At 47.0% G+C, this 12525-nt stretch overlaps 1 protein-coding gene across 3 annotated transcripts in view; it reads left to right on the forward strand.

Moving 5' to 3' along the window:
• GLRA1 (glycine receptor alpha 1) overlaps nucleotides 1-12525 on the forward strand; it is a 36156-nt gene extending 23631 nt beyond the window's left edge. The window contains exons 4-9 of one of the 3 annotated variants that reach the window (XM_058848712.1): nucleotides 4032-4255; nucleotides 6475-6557; nucleotides 7212-7349; nucleotides 8057-8271; nucleotides 8862-9008; nucleotides 12211-12525. In XM_058848712.1, the coding sequence (XP_058704695.1) occupies nucleotides 4032-4255; nucleotides 6475-6557; nucleotides 7212-7349; nucleotides 8057-8271; nucleotides 8862-9008; nucleotides 12211-12525 (1122 nt within the window). The remainder of the gene's footprint in view (nucleotides 1-4031; nucleotides 4256-6474; nucleotides 6558-7211; nucleotides 7350-8056; nucleotides 8272-8861; nucleotides 9009-12210) is intronic. The other 2 variants (XM_058848715.1, XM_058848713.1) reach the window with 2 other exon arrangements.

Genomic DNA, 12525 nt, shown 5'->3' on the forward strand with positions numbered 1-12525 from the left:
TTTTGTAGGAAGACACAGAAAAACTTTCTGCTTTGGATTCCAGTATAAAGATCCCCACACTTACTAAGCATCAGGTTCCTGCCCCTCTCTGATACAGACTCCTTGTCCCCTCAACCAGGTGTGGTTTCACACAGGCTTCAAACTGGTTATTTAGCTATTAACCCTCCCTAGGGCTGCTCCTGGTGTGCTTGGGTTTTTTACAGTCTGTTGTAGTGCTCCTTGGCAAGGCAGGTTGCCTTCAAAATATTTGTTCATTCCCATTCTAGTGAATTAACTCAATGCTAATAAAAGCCCCTCATTCTCTGCTGCCCAGGTGGGGTCCCAGAATCCCCTTCTAAACGAGATCAGTCTCTACCTGTTCTTTTCCATCAGCAAAATGTAAATTTATCAAAGGATAAATCTCTCCCCAAGACTGTTCAGCGCAGAGGCTGCTCTGACAGAACCACTGAGTCAGGAGGGAAAACCTGTTGAGTGTCCTGAGAGACTCCATCCCTCCTGCTCAGCACTGCCTCCAGCTCCTCTGCTTTCAGCAGGAGACGTCAAGGCTATGGGATCCTGGGAAGGTCTCAAATGATCTTCTGTTTCCTTGTCTCCTTGCAAGGTCACTAAGCAGAATTTCATTTCAGCATTATCAAATTGAACTACTCTGATCACTCCAGTTATTCTCTTCCTGCCTTGTGTCATTTCCCTCTTGGGACTAAAATGCCTTTGTGCCAAATTGCAAAGCTCCTGAACGCCTTCAGTGCACAGAGCTGCTGCTCCCCTCTCCCAAGCCAGCCAGAGGAGCAGGCTGCACAAGATAATCAATGCCTGGATGTGATAGGCACACAAATGAAGAACGTGAGGGATAAGAAGAGTATGGAGAAAGAGAATTTTTTTTTTTTTTTTTGTCAAGTTTGCAGCCCCAAACATCTTTTTTCTTTGCTTGAAAGTTCACATCAGAAATTGGCCAGTGCTGTCCATCATTTAGGAATAACTGTGAACTTCTTGGGGATGCTAATTAAGATCTCCAATAAGAGCATCCAGGAGAAATGCTGCATATCTCCAGGTAGCCAAGGAATGAGCATTCCTTGGCTCATCACCTCCCAGCCTGACTGCAATGCTGAGGACAAAGCTTTCAGCACAGAGCATCTTCAGCTACTGCAGAGCACTGTAACCCTTCTCTTAGCCTGTGTCACAGCACAGACATGCCCTGACTGCTCTCCATGCCTTCTGCTGGCTCCCCAGGCTGTGTCACGGCCAGTTTGCAGTCACAGTGCTTGTTTTTACATTTATCTTCAAATAAGGCTGGACATAAGAAACCTAAAAGGCTGCTCAGAACCTTCAACACTGCAGTGCAATGACATAAGGGCAAATGTGGGAGAAAACCACATTCTCAGTGAGCAGGCCAGGCCTGCAAGTAAACTCCCTGAGTAGGAAGATCTTCATAAATGTACACACAGAGGTAAAATATTAATGCCCTGAAATGGCAAAGCCAGAGAATTGCATTCAGTGCAGGTATCTTATTTCTTCATCCTTGCCTTTTTTATATCACAACATAAATGCTTCATTTTCTGTATTCCAAAACAAAAATCATCCAGAGCAAACACTTGTCTGCAAAGGAGGAAGACAGAGTAACACAGACCAGAGTTACTCCCCCACTGCTGCACATCCCTGGGGTGGAGGTGGTGCAGTTTCTCACACCACACATTCCCCATGTGCCCCTGGACTGTTCTCAGCAGGAGGTGAGCACAGGACACTGTGACCCTAGAGATGAGTTAGGAGGGGCCTTTTCACAGCCAGCCACTGTGAGAAGTTAATTTTCATCTGGCCCGCAACCATTTAATTAAACTGCCTCCTCATGGTTACAAAGACTATTCTTCTTCCTGTGGTCTCATGCCTGCTGTGGTGGCAACATAAACTATTCAACACCTCCTGTCCCACCCTTTTCTGTCCTTTTGGCAAGTTTTGAAGCCAAAGCAGTGAATTTACTCCAGCAACAAATCTTACCCGCTGTAACTCAGGCTGTTGTAGGGAATTTGGCTCCTTTCCCTCCCCCCTTCTACTACTCCATCAGGCTGAGCACACTTCTGGGCAGCTACCACTGAAGTTTCTTCCAAACATGAGTTTAATTTGTGTTGTACATGACATAAGTCCCAAACTGGAGCTGACCTGCTAGCATCTAGCTTATTTGTAGCTGAATAAGCAAAACAACTTTTTGCTTTCTACCTATTAGGTCAGTGACATTGATTTCCCCTGACTGCAACACACAGAAAAGGGAGAATTGAAAATATACACCTTGTTCTGGGAGCTGCTGCCTCCCAGTAGGAATTCATGGCTTCTTTCCTTTTCCAGGCTTTTATGATGGGCTGGTCCTGTGCTAAGAACCTGTTCCCCAACCATTCACATTTCCTCCAGACACATTATCCAGGGTCAACAGAGATGAATCATTAAGTCAGAGAGATGCACTAGGACTTGTGAAGGTGACACTTGGAATATCAGCAGAAGGAAATAGTGTTGCAGTCCTTTTCTGAGTTCAGAGCTCTGCTCCTTTTAGCATCAAGTCCGTGGTTCATTTGCTGTTGTCACAATTATTAATGTCATTAGCAGCTTCTGTGCTCTGAGGATGCAGATGGCACAAAGTGGCCTCAAACAGATTCTGGACCTTGTGTTTGGCTAGGAAGTGCCTCATCCAAAGCAGAGCACCCAGCATAATCCTCTCCACCACGGGAGTCGAGTCCTCCTGGACAAGAGGCTGCAGGTTCACAGGCAAGTGAGCTCTGGAGGCAGCAGCACCAGAAAGTCTCTCCTGTACTGGCACCCTTCAGCTCCAGAGCTTTGTGTCCTCCAGAGCTGGTGGCAGAGTGAGGGGGAGCCTGTCACCGAGTGCCTGCAGCAGGTATCAGACACCAGCCAGCACGTCAGACACCCTCCATTTACTGTCTCCTAATAAAAGTCTTCAAAGTACATTTGCGTTAGAAAGGCAGCAAAGAAACCCTTAATCATGAGAACAACTATTCATTTGGGCCTGGGCAGTGGAATTGGTTTATTATATGCTGCTCTTCAGACACAGTCTGCCTCTATACTTAGAAAATGTCAATTAATTTATGGTTGTGGAGCTTTCATCCCTCTCCTGATAGCTGGCACATCCTCTCCCCATTTCAATTTGTTGGCACACTTTCCTGTGTGAAAGTCAGAAGAAAAGGAGCATGCAGATCACCGTGGGAAGCTGTTGGTCAGACAGGGAGAAGAGAAACTGCCTCTAATTTTTCCAGTAGTGTCTGAACTCAGCCTCAGCAGCCAGCCTTGACCTGAGGAACTTAGGGGAGCTGTAAGATTCGTGGTTATGTAGCAAATATAATTTTGCATAGTGCTGAGGGACTACCTTCAATTAAGGAAATGACCATCCTGTAAAATCTGTTGCCTTTATGACATTTTGACACTAGAGAGGGGAACCCAGAACGCTGAGGATTAGGAGAACAGACTTCATGCATATCCCTCTCCTGCTCATGAACTCTAACCAAGGGCAGCTGCTCCCATCGGCTCATCTGAGTTATCCTTATATTAGCAGACACACAGGGAATTTCTCTTTTATGCACAGCCTTTTCCTTTCCCAGTGCTGGGGGAACCGTAGATAATCACAATAGGGGACTGTTCAGCACTGAAAGGAAGCTGGTTTCAGTTTCTTTCCCCACTTAATCCTCGGGAACATCCTCCTGCTGACAGTGGCCGTTCTGACCTCCACAACTGCTCATCCCCTCGGCAGCCCCAGGCTCCAGACAGAGAGGTCCTGACACTGCCCACACAGCTGACAATTGCTGTGACAGAGGGATGCAGGGACAGGCAGCTGCTCCTGCTATGACACAGCTGCAAGCTACAAAGCTAAAAGTTAATAACAGTTCCTTGAGGAATAATACCAAAACCACTTGGCATAGCTTGGGATCCGTAGGCCTGGAGATGGTCTGGCTCATTTTAGGATGATTTTAGTGTGTGCTCCCCAGCTGCCAGCACCTTGAGGCTGCTCTGAGCCCTGACTGGGTGTCTGTGTGCAGGATTACAGGGTGAACATCTTCCTGCGGCAGCAGTGGAACGACCCCCGGCTGGCCTACAACGAGTACCCCGACGACTCCCTGGACCTGGACCCCTCCATGCTGGACTCCATCTGGAAGCCGGATTTGTTCTTTGCTAACGAGAAAGGGGCCCATTTCCATGAGATTACCACGGACAACAAGCTGCTGAGGATCTCCCGGAATGGCAATGTCCTCTACAGCATCAGGTGAGGAGACTCCACCAAGGTGGGGAGCCCCCCACTCAAGCCTCGACTTTGGCATGCTGTTGGAGAAATTTTGGGGTTTGTAAGGTGAGAGATCATACAATTAGCAGTGTTGAAGCAATGTGGTGTGAAGGGACCTCTGCTAAAGCATATTGAGACCAAGGGTTGTTCTGGGATGGAGTTTAACTCATCTTTACCTCTTTCAGTTCAAGGATTCTGCTCCTTGCTAGTAGATTCCTTAACATCCCTAATGTAAAATTACTTCAGGTGTCTTTTATGTTAGCACAAGTCTAAAACCAGCTTTGCTGTGGTGAAAATCAGTAGAAGCTCATGAACATTCTGTTTTCAAAGCTGCAGCATTTCCTGACAAAATAAAAAAGTCAAAATCAGGGAAAATGCAAAGTAGAGCCCCATGGCTTTGTCTCAACCTAGTTTTTCCCAGTTGCCCCTTTATTGCTAGATCCAAGGATCCATCAGCAAAATCAAACTAATTGCACTGAATTTCCCACAAGAAATCAACCTTAGCCCCCACCTTCACTTCCAACCCCATTCACACTTTATTTTAAACCAATGAAATTAAGATCAAACATCACAAGCTTAGAATGAGAAAGTTTAACTCTATATTGAAGACTTTCTCACCTCATGTATAATATAAATTTGCCTGTGGAACACACACCCCATCTGACACTGCAGCTCCCAGTGGCAGCTGTGGGAAGGAAAAGCAGAGTGGAGCTGTAAAATGGGAAATAAAGAGCTTAACGCTGCAAAGGCCTCCCTCAAACACCAAGGTGGTTCCAGCCCAAAGACCAAAAAGACCTGATGGCCAAAACAATAAAAGAATTGCCACGTGGTGGCTGAATGGGGAAACCTCACTGTTCATTTTAAAAACAGGCAGGGAGCAAAACTAAGGGTGGCAACTTGGTGGTGAGCATGGCACAAATGTTCCAGGAGGGTCTGCAGGGGCACAGAGGGGGAATGCAGGGTGCCCCAACCCAAACACAGCAGTGACTCAGCAGGGAACATGGAAAAATCACCATGTTCAAGGCAAAATCTTGAAAATATTTCAGTTCTTCTTTAGAAAGAACAGCTTTCCTATCTCATTCATCTCCAAGTGAGAAATATAGGTTTCTTTATAAGTACATTTTCCTATGAAAATTAAAAAGAAAGAGGACATTCCTTAAGAAGAGCACACTGTAAATGTAAAGAGTTTCCAGAAGGAGAAATAGTCTTTCCCTTTAAAAAAAAAAATCTCTACAAGGTGCTCTGCCATTTTCTAACTGGTTCTTTGCTACTACTATTTGCAATAACCAAACTCTAGGCAAGACATTTACAAGAAGGTGGACTTTGTCACATCTTCTGTCTCAACATGCCTCTAAACTCAAGCTGAGAATTTCTAACATAAAATTTTAAATTAAAGTATCTTTCCCTCCTGATAAGTTTCTTGTAGGTCTGATAATAGAAAAATTCAATTTCTGTCCCCTGGGTAATTCTGCTATTTCTACATCAAGGCAAAAAACTGAAAACCCTAAACACTTCAGGGAACAGCATTTTCAACATTATCAAACCAAATAACTCAAGTCTAACTATCTGGAGCAAATCATTTAGTATCAGCTTGTTGAACCAACCAAACATTTTAAGCATAGATCACAGTACAGAGCAGCACAGCAAAATAACACAGAAAATGCAACCTGCACCTAGTGGAAAATGGAGACAGAAATAGAGGTCTCAAGGGCTCTGCAGGAATTTGGGAAGATACAGGAGTTCATATTGGCTTGGCACAGGGCATTTTTGCTGCAGAAAATCCCACTCAAGTCTTTCTTTCCCCATACACAAACATGTGATCTTGATCAAACTTCTTTTTGGTGTTTTTTTTATGATGCGGAAATGTTCTGTTCAGAGATTTATGAGCAGTGCCAGTCTCTAGAAATGCGTCTGGGGGTTCCAGAGAGTGGGCTTGGACTTTCTGCTAATCCAGCCTGCTGTGAACCTGAGGCAAGACAGGAAAAGCGAGGCAGCAGAGCTGTTTGGTGGGGGAAGTCTTTGTTACAGTCTCCAGCAGCACTGCAATGCAAAGCCCTCTGCTGGGAATGGCAGCACAGCCCCAAATGTCCAGCACAGGCAGGGAAGCGATGGGTGATCAGTGGATCCCCAGCTGGGTGTGTCTGAGGAGCTCAGCCCCCAGCAGGGCTCACTGTCTGGCATTCCCTGTGTTCTCTCTTCAGGATCACGCTGACCCTGGCCTGCCCCATGGACCTGAAGAACTTCCCCATGGATGTACAGACGTGCATCATGCAGTTAGAAAGCTGTGAGTCCTGTACACATCCCCATTTTGGAGAGGAGACAGCCTCTTTTCTCTGCTGCTCTCTCCTGCCATCTCCTTTCCCAGCTGCAACCCGTTCCCAGCCCAGCCTTCACTGGAGGCTTGCTCAGGAACCTCTTGCTTAGGATTTTCCATTCATTCAGCACATGTGACATTTGCTAGAGAAGCCAAACCCCAAAAGATCCCATGCCAGGAGCCCTGGCTTGCTTGTGTTTACATTGGCCTCCCACTTTGCAGGAGAGAGGTGAAAGTGCTCTCAGCTGCAAGTGGGATGTTTTCTCTCTGGATGAACATCTGCCACTTGTACATGCTGCTTATCCCAAAGGAGGGAAAAATGATGAGCTTCTTCCAGAGAAAGAGGTCAAGCTGGAAACAGTAGAAAACAGTTCAGCAAGCCAAATGCAAGAAAAAATGTGATTAGATGCAGAAAATCCATTGCAGCTCCAGGGGAGGTTGTTGCCCTGGCTCCCACCACATGAACAAGCAGTTTTGCCTCAACCCAAATCCCATTCATGACAGCACTGTCAGGGAGGGCCAGGATGCACCCTTGCCTCCGAGCTTTCTTCTTCTGCAACACTGTCCCTTTGCAGACCAGTGTTTAATGTGATTCATGTTATATTTGTCCCTTCCTCTCTGCAGTTGGCTACACGATGAATGATCTCATATTTGAGTGGCAAGAAAAAGGAGCAGTGCAAGTTGCTGATGGGCTGACATTGCCTCAGTTTATCCTCAAAGAAGAAAAAGACTTGAGATACTGCACAAAGCACTACAACACAGGTCAGTGCTGTTAACTCTTAACTGAGGAGTTCAGTAGAGAGGAATTCAGGATTGTGAATTTGCCAGAGTCTCTTCCTCTGTCTGATGGCACTCTGGCTTTGTCTTACACTTCCAGAGATAACAGACATGTAGAAAATATATAGCAAATGAAAAGCTAATGGACATAAATGTGTGAAATCCTCTTGTCCCCAGTAACATCCACATCAATTCAAGGGTGTTTGGTTAGGATCTTCTCTCCTAGAAGCTTCTTTTGTATTTAAAATTTAAGTGACAAAGGACATACAACAAAGGGCTTTCTTTGCTACGTTAATGTTCATAGAATCCTACAATAGTTTGTGTTGGAAAGGACCTTAAAGACCATATTGCTCCAACCCCCTGCCATGGGTAGGGACACTTTTCACTGTCCCAGGTTGCTCCAAGCCCTGTCCTTGGACACTTCCAGGGCAGCCACAGCTTCTCTGGACAATCTGTGCCAGGGCCTCCCCACCCTCATAGGGAAGAATTTCTTCCTAATATCTAATCTAAACCTTCTTTCAGTTTGAAGCCATTCCCTTTTGTCCTATCACTACATGCCCTGGACACCAGCTGTTCATTTCCTCCCCTAACAAGACTCAGGTTTATCAAGGAAAATCCCCAGACACTGGCTGAAAACAGGAGGCGCCCCGTGCCTTACCAATAACCTTCCTCGTACCTCCCATCCTCCTCAGGCAAGTTCACCTGTATAGAAGCTCGTTTCCACCTGGAGAGGCAGATGGGCTATTACTTGATCCAGATGTACATCCCCAGCCTTCTCATTGTCATTCTGTCCTGGATCTCCTTCTGGATCAACATGGATGCTGCACCTGCTCGTGTGGGCCTGGGGATCACCACTGTGCTCACCATGACCACGCAGAGCTCTGGCTCCCGAGCATCACTGCCCAAGGTAGGGAACAGCCTTGTGTCCACCAGGGAAATCATGCCTCTTTTGGGGACAGCACCTGAGTAAATCCCTACACAGATCCTCCTGCTGCCTTTGTACAAGTCCAGTTTAAGGGCAAACTGAACAAATTGCAGTCCCACATTGAAAATTTTTTAATTCTCTATGACTAGCAGCAAAACTTCCCCTAAGATTCAGCACTCACCACAGCTCCCAGTAACCAGGAGCTCTGTACTTTACAAACCCCTACAACAACCACACCATACTGATATGCATTCTACATTTTAGCTTTTTAGTCACTTGACCATCCTACTTTTGTAATAGAACTGAATTTCCCTTTATGAAGGGCTTCTGGTATGGTGGACTACTGCTTTCCTTGCATATAAGCAATCACAGTCAAGGCCTGAATAGATGAAAAGCTGTGGAATTATTGCTACTTAAGAGCCCATGAGGAGTTTCAGTGACCTGATAACACTTTCACATTAAAGGAGCGAGATTCTGGTATGAAGAACAGATGTCAGACATGTAAAACACCAAGTGAAAATGCCTTTGGGTAAGGAAGCCACCCCATTTCTGTCTCTTTCTGTGACTCCAAGGTGTCCTACGTGAAGGCCATAGACATCTGGATGGCCGTGTGCTTGCTGTTTGTGTTCTCTGCTCTTCTGGAATACGCTGCCGTCAACTTCGTGTCTCGGCAGCACAAAGAGCTGCTCAGGTTCAGAAGGAAGAGGAGGCACCACAAGGTAATACATAAAGCATGAAGGACACAGCTGAAAACTGTCCCAGCAGCACACCATGGCCAACTGAACCGAGCCACTAGCCCCCTGGGAAGTCCCCAGTACCTGGTCAGATGTTAAGAAGGCTCACACACCAAAAACAAGGGCTGCCTCAAGGAACTGAGTCTGTTCTAACAGCCTGCTGACCCCAGAGTCCAGCAGGCTGGGTTTTGTTAGCCAGCCAGGTGGTCTCAGCGCAAAGGGTTGTTCTCAACAGGCCAATTTTCACACAGCAATGTTCTGGTGTGAGTTCTGCTCCCCAGAAGCTGCAGGCAGGGCTGGGGGGAGGCAGGCAGGGAGGTGTCAGGGAGCAGCACCCCCAAGACGACAGCCTACAGTAGCCCAGAGGTAAGTGACACCTCGTTTGTCTCTGCCATCTCCGTGTTCAAAAGCATCTGCTTCTCAGACTGACTGCACATTCCTCCGGGAAGGAAAGAGCTTTATTCTTAGCCTTAGCCTGCTCCATGCTTACCTGCCGTGGCTGATCCCAATCCCAATCCCAATCCCAATCCGAGCATGCACGCAGCTCCGACAGCTCCCTGGCCTGGGCTCTAAAGCTTTTAGGCTGAGGTGCCACAGCAAAGATTTCACTTCACAGAACACACTAGAAAGAAACAAAAAGGTGTCTGTGACCACAAGGCCAAAGGCACTTACAAATTGTTCCTATTTAACTGGTAGAATCAGGAAAGGGGTTAGGAAATTTTCAGCACCAGGCCTTAGAGGCTGTCCTAGGGAGAGCATTAAAAACCAATACATTTGCTAGGAGAGAAAAAACAAAGAACATTTTGCTGATGAAAATCTCAAGCAAGCCCATAGGTGACCACCAAGGTCTGCCTTAGATATTTCTCATAGGTATTTGTCCCCTCTATTTTAAAAGAGCCCTCCATGATCCATGCCATACAGAAACTTACTCCCATACAACTGCTTCACTGGCCCAGAGATTAGAAGTCTTTCCCGGTGTCTAACCTGTCCTGCAGCACTTCACAGTGTATGCTTGGAGAACTGCCACTATTCCAGGAGGAAGTACAGGTTGAGGAGCAGGAATCTCTGTGTTTTTCTAGATTTGTCTCTCTCTGCTTCAGTCATGCTATTTGCAAAACAAGAGATAATTGTTCACTTGTGCTCAACCCAGCCAGGACCAGGGATGAAAAGTATTGGACAAATGCAAAGGAAAAGAAGTAACAGATAAGATTCTCAGCACTCAGCGTGGCTCTGCCATCCCAAAATCAACAAAGCTTTGCTTCAAAAGATGCAGCCTGCTGAGTAGAGGCAGAGCTAAACCTGCCCACATGGGTGCATTTGTGCATTTATCTCTTCCTCTGGATTCAGGCATCCTGTCTCTGGATCTGTGCTGTTGTATGCAGATCAATCTGTTGATAAAAAATGAGAAGGAAAAGAAACCTCACTAATGCAAGAGGACTTTAAAAGATACTTGCCAGAGCTGTTCCACTGAACATAAGGCTGTTAGCACAGTCCCTGCCCAATCTCACAGCTATGTAATTGGAGCAAAGCACAAACAGAAACACTTACAAAAGCTAAATGAACAAGGTTTGCAGGCTCATCAGAAAACCAAGCTGACTGATAATATGCCAATGGGCTAATGCAGCTGCCAAAGGCACTAATTGCTCTGTCCTGATGTCTTGACTTGACTGGGTAGCTCTGACAGGTTTAGGCATGACACATCAGGCTGAAAAAAACAGTGAGATGTTGCAGTGGTATGGACCAGTCTGGTTAACACGACACCATGAGGTGTGTTTGGAAACACTTCCCAGTGTGCATGGTGATGTCTTTGCCTTTCTCCTTTGACATGGAACCTTGAAAAAGGCTCTATTGTCTTCTCTCACCCCACTGCAGCACCCACCGAAACAAAGCCACAGTGGCCAAAACAAAGTCACAGCCAATGGCCCCTCAGCAACAAAATGATAAAAAAGTCCAGTGAATTAAGGATTGAGTGGTTTAGGTTAAGCCAGACACGTGCCAGTGTTTGTTTGTGCAATGGGAAAAGAGGAGAGGCAGTTTTACTGAACTCCTGCACTACAGACATGATGGGAAGGTCCATAAGCTCTGAGTATTGCAGAAAGACAGATCTTGATTTCATTTGGGTAGTTTTGTTTTGCTCAGACTTGGCAGTGTCCTCTGTGTCCTGCTCCTCCATCCCACGCAGCTGCTCAGGGGATGCAGGTGCCATCCAGAAAAGAAACTCTGCAAAGGACAGGGCAAGGGGCAGCAGGGCACCGTGGGCAGGCAGCTACAGGGGAGGGGGCTGCTAGGTGAGTTTTGGGGGACACAGCATGGATCAGCCTCTGCTAATGACTAATTAGTGCCACTGGTCTACAATTAGCCTTGGTGACCTGTAGTCAAGAGACTTTGGATTCTGCCTCTGCAACTCGCTGCTTGAATTACTTGGGCCAAACTTGGTTTTCACTGTCATTACACCCCTGTGTTCAGTAAATAGGGCTAAATCATTCTGGGATTCCAGCAAAACTTTCACCAAAAAAAACACAAACCAAAACCAAAAAACCAGCAACACCATTTGCCTTTAGATAGGAGCAGGAATTGTATTTCTTCTCAATAATTGGCATTACCACAAGCAGCCATGCCTTGCCATTGACCCACAGGGCACTTAGAAGTTAGAAGCTGGCTGGTGGGGATGGCCGTGGGGTGCCGTGGGCAGGCGAGTGAGGGCTGGCTGCTCGCTGCCTGCAGAGCTCTTTTCCTGGACAGCTCCTGGCTCCTGCTGTCCATGTAACTCCGTAGGAAGCAGCTGCGGCTTTGGCTACGTGAGTTACATGGAGCCCACTCCTTCTGGGCAAGCTGAAACTGCACAGGCAAAGCAAAGAAGGTGCTGATAGGAGGGGTGGGGGGAGGGAGAGGCAGAAGCAAAACAGGGGATGCAGCTTGAAAAATGAGAGCAGTGCCACAAACCCTTAAATGTGTCAAAGACCTCAACAGGGTGGAAGTCAGTCCTGTTGTCCACGGGGTGCCTGGATCCCCTGATTTGCATCTGTGCACCACACAGCTGGCACCCCTCTATAAGGCTGATCTCCCAAGAGCAGGGGGTTTCCCCAAGGGGGGCTGAGGCATGGTGGGAGCATTTCCCATGCAGAGCAGGCCACTGAGTGGAGAGCCTTATAGCGAGGGTGCACTGTCTATATCTCATTTTAAGTAGAGTCCCATGCTCAATCTGTTCCAGGAGGACGAGGCTGGGGAAGGCAGGTTCAACTTCACTGCCTATGGGATGGGGCCAGCCTGCCTACAAGCCAAGGATGGCATCTCTGTCAAGGGAGCCAACAACAACAACACGGCCAACCCGGTGCCGCCGCCGTCGCGCTCCCCCGAGGAGATGAGGAAGCTCTTCATCCAGAGAGCCAAGAAGATCGACAAGATCTCCCGCATCGGCTTCCCCATGGCCTTCCTCATCTTCAACATTTTCTACTGGATCATCTACAAGATTGTCCGCAGAGAGGATGTGCACAACCAGTGA

Source organism: Poecile atricapillus, chromosome 13 (assembly GCF_030490865.1).
Source record: "Poecile atricapillus isolate bPoeAtr1 chromosome 13, bPoeAtr1.hap1, whole genome shotgun sequence".
Classification (NCBI taxonomy): domain Eukaryota; kingdom Metazoa; phylum Chordata; class Aves; order Passeriformes; family Paridae; genus Poecile; species Poecile atricapillus.